The sequence below is a fragment of the Leopardus geoffroyi genome, chromosome C3, assembly GCF_018350155.1.
Source record: "Leopardus geoffroyi isolate Oge1 chromosome C3, O.geoffroyi_Oge1_pat1.0, whole genome shotgun sequence".
In the NCBI taxonomy this organism is placed as follows: domain Eukaryota; kingdom Metazoa; phylum Chordata; class Mammalia; order Carnivora; family Felidae; genus Leopardus; species Leopardus geoffroyi.
In genome coordinates this window covers 27,754,312-27,768,242 of record NC_059338.1, presented here as the reverse complement: position 1 = coordinate 27,768,242, position 13,931 = coordinate 27,754,312, and the positions used below count along the sequence as shown (strand labels likewise).

General features: G+C 55.0%; 1 protein-coding gene across 2 annotated transcripts in view; it reads left to right on the top strand.

Annotated features, from left to right (window-relative positions):
- The first annotated feature begins 367 nt into the window (after positions 1–367).
- ADORA1 (adenosine A1 receptor) overlaps positions 368–13,931 on the top strand; it is a 34,804-nt gene continuing 21,240 nt past the window's right edge. The window contains exons 1-2 of one of the 2 annotated variants that reach the window (XM_045456424.1): positions 368–598; positions 1,467–1,864. In XM_045456424.1, coding sequence (XP_045312380.1) covers positions 1,524–1,864 — 341 coding nt within the window. In that variant the 5' untranslated portion in view covers positions 368–598; positions 1,467–1,523. Of the gene's footprint in view, positions 599–1,003; positions 1,120–1,466; positions 1,865–13,931 lie in introns of those variants that run through there. The other variant, XM_045456423.1, reaches the window with a different exon arrangement.

The window sequence follows — 13,931 nt, the reverse complement described above, 5'->3', positions numbered from 1 at the left end:
GGTTTCAGGATTGAAGGGTGGGACAGCGTGTAGAGCTTCCAGCTGACTGTTGGGGGAGGTGGGGGTGGGGTGGGGGACATCCCGGAGCCCTGCAGGTGAGAGGTTGTGCGGTGTCGGGTGCAGGGCTGCCGCCGGAGGCCAGACCAGGGCTCCGGGCATCCCACATGGAGAAGGGAACCGGTGAACACATGGAGGCTGCACCTCTGTCCACTCCCGAGACTGGATTCACACACCAGACCCTGCGAAAATCTCACATTTTCCCAGCTTTTCTCACCCAGAATCACTTCCTTTGTTTAGAGGAGGGGGTGGGGGAGGAGACGGAGGGCGAGGAGGGAGGGGCCCGCGGGTGCCGCCGCCGCCCCCGCCCCCTCCCGGTGTGCGGAGCCCGGTTGTCACTCAGCTCCCGCGCCGGGGGCGACGGAGGCGGCGGCGCCTGAGTCGAGTCCCAGCCAGCTACCGTCCCCCTGGACCTCCCAGGCTGGCCCCGGATCGCCCAGGCATCCCCGGAGCGAGCGGCCGCCGAAGGCGTCGAGCTGGGAGGGCGCAGAGACACGACCGTGCAGGTAGCTAGGAGCTCTGCCAGCTTTGGTGACCTTGGGTAAGTCTGTGCCTCGGTTCGCCGCCGTGGCTTCCCAATGGGGATGCAGGAGAGTGTTGAGAGGGGCGGCTAGATGTCCCTTGGGACTGGGGTGGGCGAGGGTCCGTGGCCCGGGAGGGTCCCTGGAGCGGAACCAGGGCACTGCTGGGAGGCGGGCGCCAGCAGCGGCTTGGGTGGGTGGCGCCGGGCACGTGTGTGCGCCAGCTGGGCAAAGGCGGGGCCCGCGCCCGGGTCTGCGGCTGGGCTCAGTCCCCCAGACCCACGCCTGCCAGCCCAGTCCCAGGTGCGACACCGGGGCGCTACCTCTTTAAAAGCGCCTGGGGCTGAGCCTCCGCCGCACCATGTGATTGCTGGAAAGGCCGGGCTGGGAGAGCTGCGGCGGGAGCCCCAGGACGATGAGCCGCCGCGCGGGTCCCGGAGCCCAGCCCTGCCCGGCGCGGCCCCGCGGCTCGGCGCGCCCCCAGGTGCCCGCAACTTTGGGCACCGCCTCCGGGACCCCCTGGTGGCCAGCGGGCAGGATGGTGAGCTCCCTGCAGCCTGTTCTGTGGGCATGGGTGGGCAGAGCCAGGCAGAGGGACCCCTGTGGGGTGCGTGTGTGTGCGCCCCGGGAGCTGCCTCACACCTGATAAAGGAGCCAGTGGAGGAGTGAGCGCTGCTATTTTAAGTTGTCGAATGGACCCTCTGGGGAAGATAAGGGGAGGGGACAAAGATCAGGCAGAGAAAGGGCCAGGGTATCCCGCCAGCCTGGGCAGGCACTGGGTGTGCCAAGTGGGGCACAGGTCCAAAGGGCAGCGGGAGTTTCAGAGCTGCCTGGGCTCCCCCTGCCCCTGCCGGCAGGCCTCCCCACCCCAGGCTTCCGTGACCACAGGTGCCTGCCTCGTGCCCCTTGGTGCCTGCCTGCTGATGTGCCTCGCCTGTGCCTGTCATGCCGCCCTCCATCTCGGCCTTCCAGGCCGCCTACATTGGCATCGAGGTGCTCATCGCCCTGGTCTCTGTGCCCGGGAATGTGCTGGTGATCTGGGCAGTGAAGGTGAACCAGGCGCTGCGGGATGCCACCTTCTGCTTCATCGTATCGCTGGCGGTGGCTGACGTGGCGGTGGGCGCTCTGGTCATCCCACTAGCCATCCTCATCAACATTGGGCCACGGACCTATTTCCACACCTGCCTCATGGTCGCCTGCCCTGTCCTCATCCTCACCCAGAGCTCCATCCTCGCCCTGCTGGCAATTGCCGTGGACCGCTACCTCCGCGTCAAGATCCCGCTCCGGTGAGTCCAGAGCAGCTGAAGGTACCCCCTGCGCCCCATGCTCGGTGGCTCGAGGGCCATCTAGAGAGGATAAAAGATCGAGCGTAAGGCCCCACAAAAGCCAGATATTCCGCGGGCCGTTGTGCCCCAGCCCTCACTCTGCCTTCCTGTCCTCTGCTCTACTGAGGGAGGCTGAGCTGCAGTGGAAGCCGTGAGAGCCTGGGTTGCTGGAGGAATGTGAACCTGGCAGTGCCCACGACCCCAGAGCTGAAGCTGCGGCTGCTCTCCTGACGTGGCCAGGAATCCCAAGGCTGCCTGTGCAGCCTGGGGTGGGGGGTTTGGAGGGGCAGCCAAGACAGTCGCAGTGAGCTCAGGGTGGGAATAAACAGCTCCGCCCGTTCCGGGGAGGTGGAAGGGGCCGAACAGATTGCTGGAGTGGGGTGAGGATGGACTGAGGGGGACGTACCAGGGGCAGAGGAGTGCTGCTTCTCGAGCCAGACCCGGGCAGGCTTCCCGAAAGAACGCAATCTTCGGCTCTCCTGTTCTCTGGCATCTGTGGCCAGCTCCGCCCTCCAGGGCTGTCCTTTGAACCCAAGCAGTCTGATTACTTCTGCCCAGCTCCCACTCATGGGATCTCCGTTGCAGGCAGGAGGAGGGAGAAATTCAGGCACTTGCTTTTACTGTGCCTGTTCTGTCCCTAACCCACGTGTGTCTTTGCCAGTCACAGCGGAGGTGCTTGTGCGGTGTCCAGGCAGCGCCGGGGTGGGTGGCCTGACAGTGGCAGCCCTCGTGCGGGTGTCCAGTCCACGACGGGGCCTGCCAGGCCATAATCTCGTCGCCAGGCAGTGCCTGGGCCACCGAGTGCCAGCGAATGCCTGGGCGCACTGCCAGGGCTGGCCCGGCCGGGATGCTCTTGTGAGGCGGGCTCGCCCCCTCTTTGAGTCTTGTCACCAATAGGTTCCCTTTCTACCAGGGAGCTCTGGCCATCTCTGGCACCTGCCATCCCCAGAGTCACTTCCATATCTGGGACATGGGGCCTCTGGCCTCACTTGGCAGCTTGCCCGGGGAAGGCCTCGGCGCCCACGCTTCTCCTGTTTGCCTTGCATTTGTGCACATTTACCTTTTCAAAGCTTTTCTTCATGCACCACCTTTTCCTATTCCCTCCGTGATCCCCTAAGGGAGGTGGAGTAGGAGCTGGGAAAGGAGAAACTTCAGAAAGACCCAGAGGGTCTCCCCCAAGCTGGTGGGGAGCACAGCCTAGATTCCGCCGCCTACCCTCCTTCCTGATTTCCCGCCCCCCCCCCCATCCCAGACTCTGCGCCTTGCTTACGGCCCTCACACTTTCCCAGGGGAGGGGGATGAAGATGGCTGCTCAGGGGACAGGGGGAGGCACAGGAGGTGGCCCTGGAGCCCCGCAGGCACAGCCGCAGAGGGGCCTTCATGCTGCCATTAGTCCCAGGTCGCGGCCGGGCTGTGCAGAGGAAGCTGGTCGCAGCCCATTAGAGTGGGCTGGGCCTCTGAGCGGGACCATTACAACAACGTATTGCCACATTAGAAAACTCACACAGATACGCAGATGTAGGAAGTCCTGCTCAAGAAATTCTGTCTGCTGAGCGGATGCCAAGGTGAACCAAAGGCCTGATCCTGCTGTGACGGAGGTCACAGGCCTGCCGAATGTGCCCTACTTGCCCTGTGGGGAGGGGGCTGGCTGTGCCGGCAGGGACTGCAGGCTCGTTCTTCCAGGAGGCAGCTGTGGTTGTTCCTTGCTCCAGCTTCCGGGAGCCAGGGGTCTTGAGGAGCCGCTGCCTTCCGAGGGCCGAGGCAGGCGTGTGCACAGAGGCTAAGAATACAAGCTGGGTTCGAATCCTTGCTATGCATTCCTGGCCATGTGACCTCGGGAAAGTCGCTTGTTAACCTCGTGAGGCTTCAATTTCCTCATCTATAAAAGGGGATATTAATAATAGTACCTTCTTCCAAAAATGATTGGAAGAATATAATAAACCCCTATATATAAAACACTTAGTACTATGTAATGCACTCAGTAGTATCTGCCAGCCATTCAGTGGTATGTTTATGTTTGTAGCTTTAGTATCATTATTCACGTATGGCTCAAAGTGGGTCTGAATGAGCAAAGCCCTCGCCCCCCACCCCACTGCGCCCTGGTGCTTTCAGACAGCGACACACACGCCCCCACACGCGTGCACATGCGCACGCGCACAAACCCTGCGTTTCCAGGCAGATTTCAAAACGCCGTTAAGTTATATTTGTACATGAACTTGTACTTTTCTTCCCCGGGGGATTGTCACTGTGTCAAGGGCAGTGATCTGAGCAGCAGCAATTGCATTTTGTCCATTTCTGCAAATTCTCCAGAATGCCTCGCCCAGTGTCTGGCACATGGAAGACACTCAGGAAATGTCGACTGAATTGGATGAGTTTTCAGAGCTCACAGGGTTGAGCCTCAGGCAGGCATTCCAGATGTCTAACCTCTAACCTTCTTGCGGGAGACTAGACCGCCCGTGCATTCTTTTTATTTATTTTTTATTTTTTTAATGTTTAATTTTGAGAGAGAGAGACAGACAGACAGACAGAACACAAGTGGGGGAGGGGCAGAGAGAGAGAGGGAGACAGAATCCGAAGCGGGCTCCAGGCTCTGAGCTGTCAGCACAGAGCCCGAGGCAGGGCTCGAACTCACCATGACCTGAGCCTAAGTCAGACGCTTAACCAGCTGAGCCCCCAGGCACCCCATCTGCCCCCTGCATTCTGCTTCAGGGATCTGACCACGGCTGTCCCAGTAGCTCAGGCAGTTCCTTAAGAGCCGCAACCCCGCAGTACCTTGGGAGGGCCCTGCCCCATGGAGAGGAGTCTCCTCGGTTAGAGAAAGGCTGCTGTGGTCTAGCTCCTAAAGCCAGGATCCTGGAGGCTGGGCTGACGTGATGGGCCACTCCAGGCCCTTGCCCGTCACTGCCAGGTCCCCCTGCAGGAGGAACAGCATGATGCTCCCTGGGCAGTTACAGTCAGCAGGCTGCTGGGCCTGGGGGACTGTCTGTCAGCCAGAGGTCCCCATGCACTTGACTTGCTGCCCTGACAAGCCAGTCGGAGGTAGATGCCTTGGACGCTGGGGAGTAATACTGAGCTAGCGTTGGTGAGACATCTGTGGGGTAGCTGGGTGACAGAGTGAGCTTGGGCCCCTCACCAAGCACGGGTGACAGAGTGAGCTTGGGCCCCTCACCAAGCAAAGCATGGTTCGGTCAGTCAACCACAAATTTTATTTCATTCCATTTGGCAGAAAGCCAAGAAAGAAAAGAAGGTTCACATCCCATAGTGTGGTCCAGTGACAAAAAAAAAAAAAAAAAAAAAAAAAGAAAAAGGAAGAAAGAAAAGAAAAAAAGAGATCTCAAATTGTTGATTCATCAATAACCTGTGGTCATTTATGTGTGTTTTGCATCCTATTTGCATAGCACCTCCACAGGCCTGGTAATCCACACCCCATTACCCCCTGAGCTCGTACTTCTAGGGAATCTCCAGTCTTTATCCACCACTCCCGCACCCTGAGTTTCCTTGGTGGCCCTCTGTGGCCTCCTCCAGGGGGCTGGTTATGGGGAGGAGTGCCAACAGGGGGCTCCCCGGCCAAAGCCCTCTCTGTGGGAAGGAGACCTGAGCAAGGGTTACCTGTGGCCAGATAGGCTGGGGTGGGGTTGAAGGGGCGGTGGATGCTTGGGAGTCAGAAAAACTTGAGTCTGAACCTTGCTCTGTTACTTCCTAGCCCTGCATCCTTGGATGAATTATTCAAACGCTCTGAGTTCCCCCCCACCTCCCCCCACCTCATGTGTTAAATGAAGGGACTAGATTTGAGGTCTCTGAGCTGCCTTTTAGCTCTAACTCTGTGGTTCTTCCTTATGATGACTCCTGAGAAGGTTGTGTTTTTTAGTTCCTAATGGGTAGGAGCTAGGCACAGTGCTATGTTTTTTTTACATGCTTCATCTCATTTAATGCTCCTCCCCGCTCTGTAGACACTCCTGTAAACAGGTCTAAGGGGCAGGGAGGTTCAGTAAGTTGCCCTGACCAAAGTCTTGTCACCAGCAGAGACAGGATTTGAATCTGGGCCTGTCTCACAGCCGTCTTTAAGCAGGGAGCCCCTGTGCCTCTTGAATCGACCCCAGGAAACTATGGGGATTATGGAGGAGTTTCTTCAAGGCTGTCAGTGCGGTGATTTTGCTCCCCCGATCTTTGCCAATGGCCCTCGTGCTGTGCCCGTGCTGGGTGCCTCCCTCTGAGTCCTCCTCACCTTCACTCCAGTGCCGCAGCTGAGCCCCAGGCAGCCCTGCCTCTGTCCACGGCTGGAGGCCTGCCCAACTGGGCTGCTGACCCGGGGAGGCACAGCGGGGAGTGTGGGAGGCCAGCATGCTGGGGCCGGGGAGGAATCTGGTAGATGAGGACATGTTTACTGTTAGGCATAAAGTTAGCGGGCCTGGGTCTTTCCGGACACCCAGCGTGCCTCCTGTGCGCGTACCCCAGCAGGCGACCGTCTGTGTCCCCGGAGGACCCGAACAGTTGTTCTCTATGGTGACACTGCTTTCACGGTGGGGGGGGGGGGGGTAGGCCGTCTCCAGCTCCCGTGCGGGGTGGGGTGGTCAGAGGCTGAGAGTGGCTGGGGAGAGGAGAGCTGGCAAGCCCTGAAGCCTGACTTCCTCACACTTGCTGAAGGGGAAAGAGAGGCCCGGGACCCCTGTGTGTTCAAGCACCGTCAACCACGAGCTCTTTTCCTCCCCTCCGATCCTGACTCTCGCCCCCAGTGTCTGACGTAAAAGGCTGGGGCAGGAGGAGCCCTTGGCAATCGCCTCTCCTGCAGGAACAGAACAGAGAACGCAGCCTCCCCAGGGTCAGTCAGCAGATCAGTAGTGGGCTTAGAGGGGGAAAGTGAAGAGAGATGTCCCTCTGAGATTAAAAAGGACATTTCTTTGTTCGACCGAGGGCCAGCCTTCAGGTGGCTTATGCTGAAGAGCGTGCTGAGTGAGGGGGGCATAGACTTCAGTTGAGAGAAATCTGGATTCGTTTCAAGGGCAAAAGAAACTTCTCCCAGCTGGCATCAGAACGGCTTCCAGGAGGCCTCTGAGTGCTTTAGGAGTAAGCTTCCCAGGTGTTCGTGCTGCTTGGAAGCAGGGGAATGGCCACGACGTCCTCCCGAGAAGCCCTCTACCAAGGGCCATGGGTGGAACCTTAGAGGCCACGTCCTGACATTTGATACTTATCTCCAAGCATGAAAGCCATCTATGTTTCCTGTTCAAATGTTGAGACATATAGGAGGGAGTAAAGATGATAAAGTCACCAGTAATTCTATCACCTACACGTAACTAGTGTTAACATTTTGGTGTTCCAGAGAAGTTTTCCATGTGTGTCTATATATATCTGTACCTCTAAATATAGATAGATCATAAATAGAACTTTTACACAGTTGAGAGCATGGATGGTTTTATGCCCCATCCCATTTTGTTTACTTAATGCATTATGAGCATTTCCCCATGTCAATAAAAATGATTCTGTAAGAATTTCATGAGGGTGAAAACCGGATTGTCTTTTCGTCCATCTTTTTAGGTCTCGGCTGAAACAGCCCCTCCTCCGGGTGGACTTTTCTGACCTCCTCTCCACCAGGACCAGGCTAATTTCCTCTGTTAGGTACCTTGCATCTACTTCCTGCCCATCACTCGTGGTCCAGCTGGTTTTTCTGGGCTTGGTAAACACCGAAATGGCACGTGTCCCCGTGCCTGGCACAGAGGAGGCAGGCTGGAAGCACTTTCTGAATAAATGAGTTTCATATTTTATTTATTCATGCTTATATTTGGGGCCATTTGGATCCTAACTACAATGATACCCACAATTCACATTGTTGGTAGGGTCAGGGCCAAGCCTAGAACCCTAAGTGAGCACAGCTTCCAGCCGTCAGGATTTTTTAATTTTTAATTTTTAAAATATTTCCCACCTCCCTTTACTCCACCTCTCCCCACTCCTCCTGCCCAATTTCATGGAAACTGCAGATCCCCAGACGTGCATCGGTTTTCCTCTGCCCATTTGCCTTTCTGGGCTCAGCAGGGCAGGACCGGCTGGGCTCCGGGCCTAGTCCTCGTTGCCTAGTCTCTATTCCCTGAGGCCTGGACATCCTGTTTCTTTGCCCCTTGGTGAGGACAGCTGTCCCCGAGTGGGAGAGGCTTGGAGTGTGGCACTTGCTAGTTGGCTCCACTTGGCAGGGTAGGCACAGAGCAGAGAGGAAGGAGGACAGATGGTTCCTTGGGCTGCGTGAATTACCCCGTCAGCCTCAGTCTCCTTAACTCAAGCCCAACTGCTGCAGAACGAGAAAAGGCTGGTGGGTAGCCATGGGACGGGAGAGGAACAGGAAGCAGGTGGGTGAGTGGACCTCGGTGTTCATGGCCCCTTGGAAATACTGGCGTGGGGGTGGGCAGGGAGGCGGAGACAAGGGCCTTCCCTGACCGCAAAGACAAGGAGATGAGGCACCTTTTCCTGCACTGCTCTTCACCCTGGGAGTTTTATCCCCAGCGGGATTAGGGGTATAATGTTAGGGACATGGTGACTTTCATAGATCTATTTCAATTTTTTTTTTTTTTTTAAATTTTTTTTTTTTTTTCAACGTTTATTTATTTTTGGGACAGAGAGAGACAGAGCATGAACGGGGGAGGGGCAGAGAGAGAGGGAGACACAGAATCGGAAACAGGCTCCAGGCTCTGAGCCATCAGCCCAGAGCCTGACGCGGGGCTCGAACTCCCGGACCGCGAGATCGTGACCTGGCTGAAGTCGGACGCTTAACCGACTGCGCCACCCAGGCGCCCCAATTTCAATTTTTTTTAATGTTGTATTTTATTCTTGAGAGAGAGAGAGAGAGAGAGAGAGTGTGTGTGTGTGTGTGTGTGTGTGAGCAGAGAGACAGAGTGTGAGCGGGAGAGGGGCAGAGAGAGAGGGAGACACAGAATCCGAAGCAGGCTCCAGGCCCTGAACTGTCAGCACAGAGCCCGACACGGGGCTTGAACACACGGACCGTGAGATCATGACCTGAGCCTAAGTCGGATGCTTAATTGACTGAGCCTCCCAGGTGCCCCCCGTAGATCTATTTCACAAACTGACTTGGAGCACCTGCCATGTCCCAGGCACTTTGCAGGGCTACCTGTAGATACAAAGATGGGTGGGCTGGTCTGGTCTCTACCTCCATCTGAGGGCTCTTAGCCACTGTTGAACTTGTGGATTCCTACAGACCAACGTGGCTGAGGACAAACTCCCAACCTGCCTATGGTGGAAGTGGGGGTGTCAGGAGACTGGCACTTGGCACCTTAAAGTGCTTGGGTGGGGCCGCTGGACCCTTCTCTACATTCACTGTCTGCAGCCCAGGTCATGTGGCAGAAGCCCTTGAGGGCTATCTTCCTGCCACCTGCCTCCAGAACTTCTCTGTCCTTTGAGAGAGTAGGGCAACTGGTTCCTTTTTCTTGTTCTCATGCAGAGCCCTGATCTATTAATTCGTTCATTCATTCATTCATCCATTCAACAAATACTTATTGAGTGCCTCCTATGTGCCAGGTATTGTTATAGATATTCTGGATGCAGGATACGTTCATTAACACAACACAGATCCCCCTAGAGTCTGCATTCTAATGGGTTGGAGGACAGATGCTAAGTAATGAACACAGTGCCTAATATGCAGAGCGTTAGAAGGTAGAATGTGCCAATGGGGGAAGGAAAAGAGCAGTCTAAGTGGGTTTGGGGATGCCAGGGTGGGGGTGGAGAGAGAGGGTTGCAGTTCTAAATGGGGCAGAACCTTAGAGGTGAGGGACTATGCTGTGCAGATATTGGGAGAACATTTCACACGGAGGAGATACTTGGAGCAAAGGTCCTAGGGAAGGAATGTACCTGACGTATTTGGGGACTGGCAAGGAGGTCTGTGCAGCAGGGGTGGAGTGATAAAGCTGGAGAGTGGTCAGAGATAGGGCTGGAAAGATGATAAGCTACTGGCTTAGAGGCTGCTGGAAGGACATTGGCTTTTATTCTGAGGGAAATGGGGAGCCACTGCAGGGTTTAGAGCAAAGAAGCAACATGGTTTGATTTAGGTTTTAAAGGTTCACTCTGCTGCTGTATTGAGACTGCACTGTAGGGGCAGGCAGGGGACTAGTTAGGAGCTAATCACATGAGAGCAGACGTAGGTACCCTGAATCAGAATGATGCAGAGATGACAGTGAGAGGTGGTTGATTCTGGATGTGCATGTTCAAAGTTTATTTTTTATTAAGGTAAAATGTTTATATAGTGAGGTGCATACGTCTTAAGCATACAACTCAATACATTTTTGCATGTTGATATACCTATGTAACCACCACTCTGATCAGTATTTGGAACATTTTCAGCACCCCAGAAGGTTCCCTTGTGTCCCTCCCATGCCCTCTGAAAGGTCACCACTATTCTGACCTTTATCCCCATGGACTGATTTTCCCTGTTCTTGAACTTTTATAAAGGGAAATCACATAGTGATTTGTGTCTGGCTTCTGAAGCTTAAAATTACGTCTGAGAATCATCCCTATTATTGAGTGAAACAGTAGAATTTTTTTGTGGGTTGGCTGGTTTTTGTTTCTGTTTTTTTTTTTTTTTTTTTCCCTCATTGCTAGAATTCCACTGTATGAATGTACGGTGACTTGTTAAAATTCTGGATGTATTTTGAAGAAAGGGCCAATGAATTTGCTTATGGATTGGGTGTGGGATATGAGAGAAACAAGAGTCCATGACCCAAGCTTTAGTCCGAAGCCACTGGAAAGATGGAGTTGGCATTATCTAAGGCGGGAAAGGCTGTGGACGGTCCAGGTTTTGTGAGCAATAGAGTTCAGATTTAAACATCTTGAGTCTGGACTGTTGAGCGGGTGGTTGGATGGATATGTAAGGATGAGGTTCAGGAGAAAGGTCTGGACTGGGGATATAAATGTGAGAGCCATTGGCACGTGGATGGTGTGTAAATCCCCAAGGGGCTGCCATGAGGTCTCCAAGAGCGGAAGAACAGACAAAGAAGAGACGGGAACTGAGGACCAAGCACTGAGAGGCTGGGGAGAAGAGAAGGCTCAGATGTAGGAGGAAAACTCAGAGCCCCCAGCGCCCTGGGTGTGGTGTCCCAGAAGCAAAGCTTAGAAAGTATGTCAAGGAGAAGTGAGGGATTGGCTGTTTCGGATGCTGCCAGTGGATCGAGTGATGTGAGGACTGAGAATTACTGTTGGATTTAGCAAGAACAATGTCAGCGGAGGGGGTGGGAGCAGAAAGCTTGACTGGAGAAAGCTCAAGAGAGAAGAGGAAGGAATTGAAGGCAGTTGGCGTAGATTACTCTTTTGAAGAATTTCGTTACAAAAGGATCAAAGTAATGGGGCAGAAGCTTTCAGGCGAAGCGGAAACCAGGCATTTTGTTTTGTGTTGTTTTCTAAGCTTGGAGGGGGACCTGGGCACACCCGTGTGCCCCTATCTCACGATCCAGGAGAGAGTGCAAAACTGGCGTTGGAACCAAGGAGAGAATTTCTGGAGTGCAGGCTTCGTTTCGGCAGCCCGGGTGGGGACAGACACTGGTGGGCTGGCTTCGAGGCGCTTGGAGATGGCCTATCAGGCAGGAAGGCAGGGCGTGTGGGTGCGGATGCTGCCAGGTGAAGTTCTCTTCTAGTGTTTCAGCTTTCTCGGTGAAGTGGGAAGCAAGGTCATCAGCTGAAAGGGAGGATGTGGGAGGAGGCAGCGGAGAGAGTAGCAAGCGGGAAATTATTCTCTGGAACTGGGGGAGGGAGTAGACTCGAGACTCTAGTCTAGACTAGACTCTCTATACTCGACTCTAGCATAATTGGAGGCAGCATTCAGGGCCCACCCGAAGTTCACGGTGATGAATTTGAAGCGAGACTCTGGCGGCGTGGCCTTGTGCTTATCACAGGCCGCGTTCAGCAGCACTGGCTCAGCCATGGAGCGGATGGAGAGTCCCTTCCCTCGTTTAGAAGTGCCAGACTTTGGACCAGACGTTAGGTGTCTTAATCGTGGTCAAGAAGTTGGCCCTGGTCCCTGGAGCTTAGGAACTGGTGTAGGGAGAGAGCTAGTCCACAGATAAACAAGCGGGTAGCTACAATGATAACTTCAGGGGAATTCAAGGAAGGAAGCCCTCTTTCTCCTCTCTGTGGCTGGCTCTGGCTTCTCCAAACCCTGAGTGTGTCCAAAGAGACCCACAGGTGTTCGAGGACTTAGGTGGGGGCCTTGTAGCCCTTGTGGTTCCTGGGCAAGGGTTCGGATTTTATTCTGAGTGCGCTATGAAGCCTCTGAGTGCTTTAAGCAGGGAATGACGTCATCTAAATTACATTTTTAAAAGGCCAGAATTAGCCAATGAAATATTAGGAAATCAAATCCGGTGATAGGTAAAAAGGATAATATATCATAACCAAATAGAATTTATTCCATGTGTGCGAGGGGGGTTTAACACCGAAAGAACTCAATCAGGGTATTCGCCACATTGACGGAAAAAGGTCACCCTGCCTGCTGTGTGGAGGATGGGCCGGAGGGGGCAAGAGAAGACTATAGGAGGTCATGGCTCTGGGGGGAGGGCGGGGGTGGGCAGGGAGTCCAGGAGGCAGTGGAGATGGAGAGAACTGGAAAGATTTAGGGTATGTGAGAGTTAGAACCCACTGGTGATGGATTAGGTGTGCAAAGTGGGAGAAGGGGTCAAATATGAGTCCCAGATTTATGGTTGAAGCCATTGGGTAGATGGCGGTGCTGGGTCCACAGAGAAGGAAGAAACTGGGGGGAGATTCAGACCCTAGTAGATACTCAAGCGGAGGTGATATGATAACGGGTCCTCTGGTGGCCTTCTCTCTCACTCATTCCCCAGCTTCCTGTCCTTTCATGTGGCCCAGCAGGTGGGCCCTTTCTTGCCTCACACAGCCTTGAGGAAGGAGCCCCTCGAATACCCAGCAAGCTTCCTGGGTGCCTCCAGCTGTTCCGTCTTCTCACCTCACTTCTTGGGAGGCTATTGGCTTTCTTTTTTTATTTTATTTTTTTATTTTATTTATTTTTTTCAACATTTATTTATTTTTGGGACAGAGAGAGACAGAGCACGAACGGGGGAGGGGCAGAGAGAGAGGGAGACACAGAATTGGAAGCAGGCTCCAGGCTCCGGGCCATCAGCCCAGAGCCGGACGCGGGGCTCGAACTCACGGACCGCGAGATCGTGACCTGGCTGAAGTCGGACGCTTAACCGACTGCGCCACCCAGGCGCCCCGGCTATTGGCTTTCTTAGGCTGGAACCATAGCAATAAGGCTGTACGTCTTTGGGCCCCCTGAAGCTGCCAGAAGGAGACAGCAGACTTGGGGGTTCTTTCTTGCTGCCAGGCTCCGTTCAGAATGAGACACAGTGGCTTCTGGGATCGCTAAGGCCCCCAAGTGTCTGTCTGTCCTCAGGCTCCCTTGGGTGCCACTGTCCCTGGAGTCTCTGTGTGCCTCCAGAGCCTCATGTCCCCCCCTCCCCACCCCCCCCCCCGCATTGCTGGAACCCACCAGACCCAGCACCATGGGTTGTGCTGGTCCCCTGCAGGGTGGTTGTACCTCCCCCTACCCCCCCACAACAGGGTCCTCTGACGGCCACTGTAGGGCACTGAGTGGTGCAGTTTCAGCTACAGCAGCAAAGAGGATAGTAGTCACTAAGCAGTTATCAAGTATCAGCTCTGGCACCCCCCCTCCCCCCAACGATGGGCAGAGCGGGTGGGATGGGGGAGCCCCATCTGGGTCTTTCTTCCTGGCCTGCTCGGAGAAGCACGGTCTGTCCTTCCCCGAAGAAAGCGGCCACGGTGCAGCCTGATCTCGGAGGCCGCTGGTTTCCGATTCTCCCCTCTCCACCCTGACTAAGGGCCCAGACTACTGCGTGGCAAGTGCTGGTTCTCAGTTCTTTTTTTTCTGTCCCGGCGGAACCAGGAGCTCTGATATGTACCCGCCCAGCTGGAACGGGATCTCACCAGGCAATGAAACTCTCGTGGGGGCACAAGAGGGGAAGGTCTGTTGGACAAAAGCCCCTCTACCCTAGATATTTGTAATGATCCC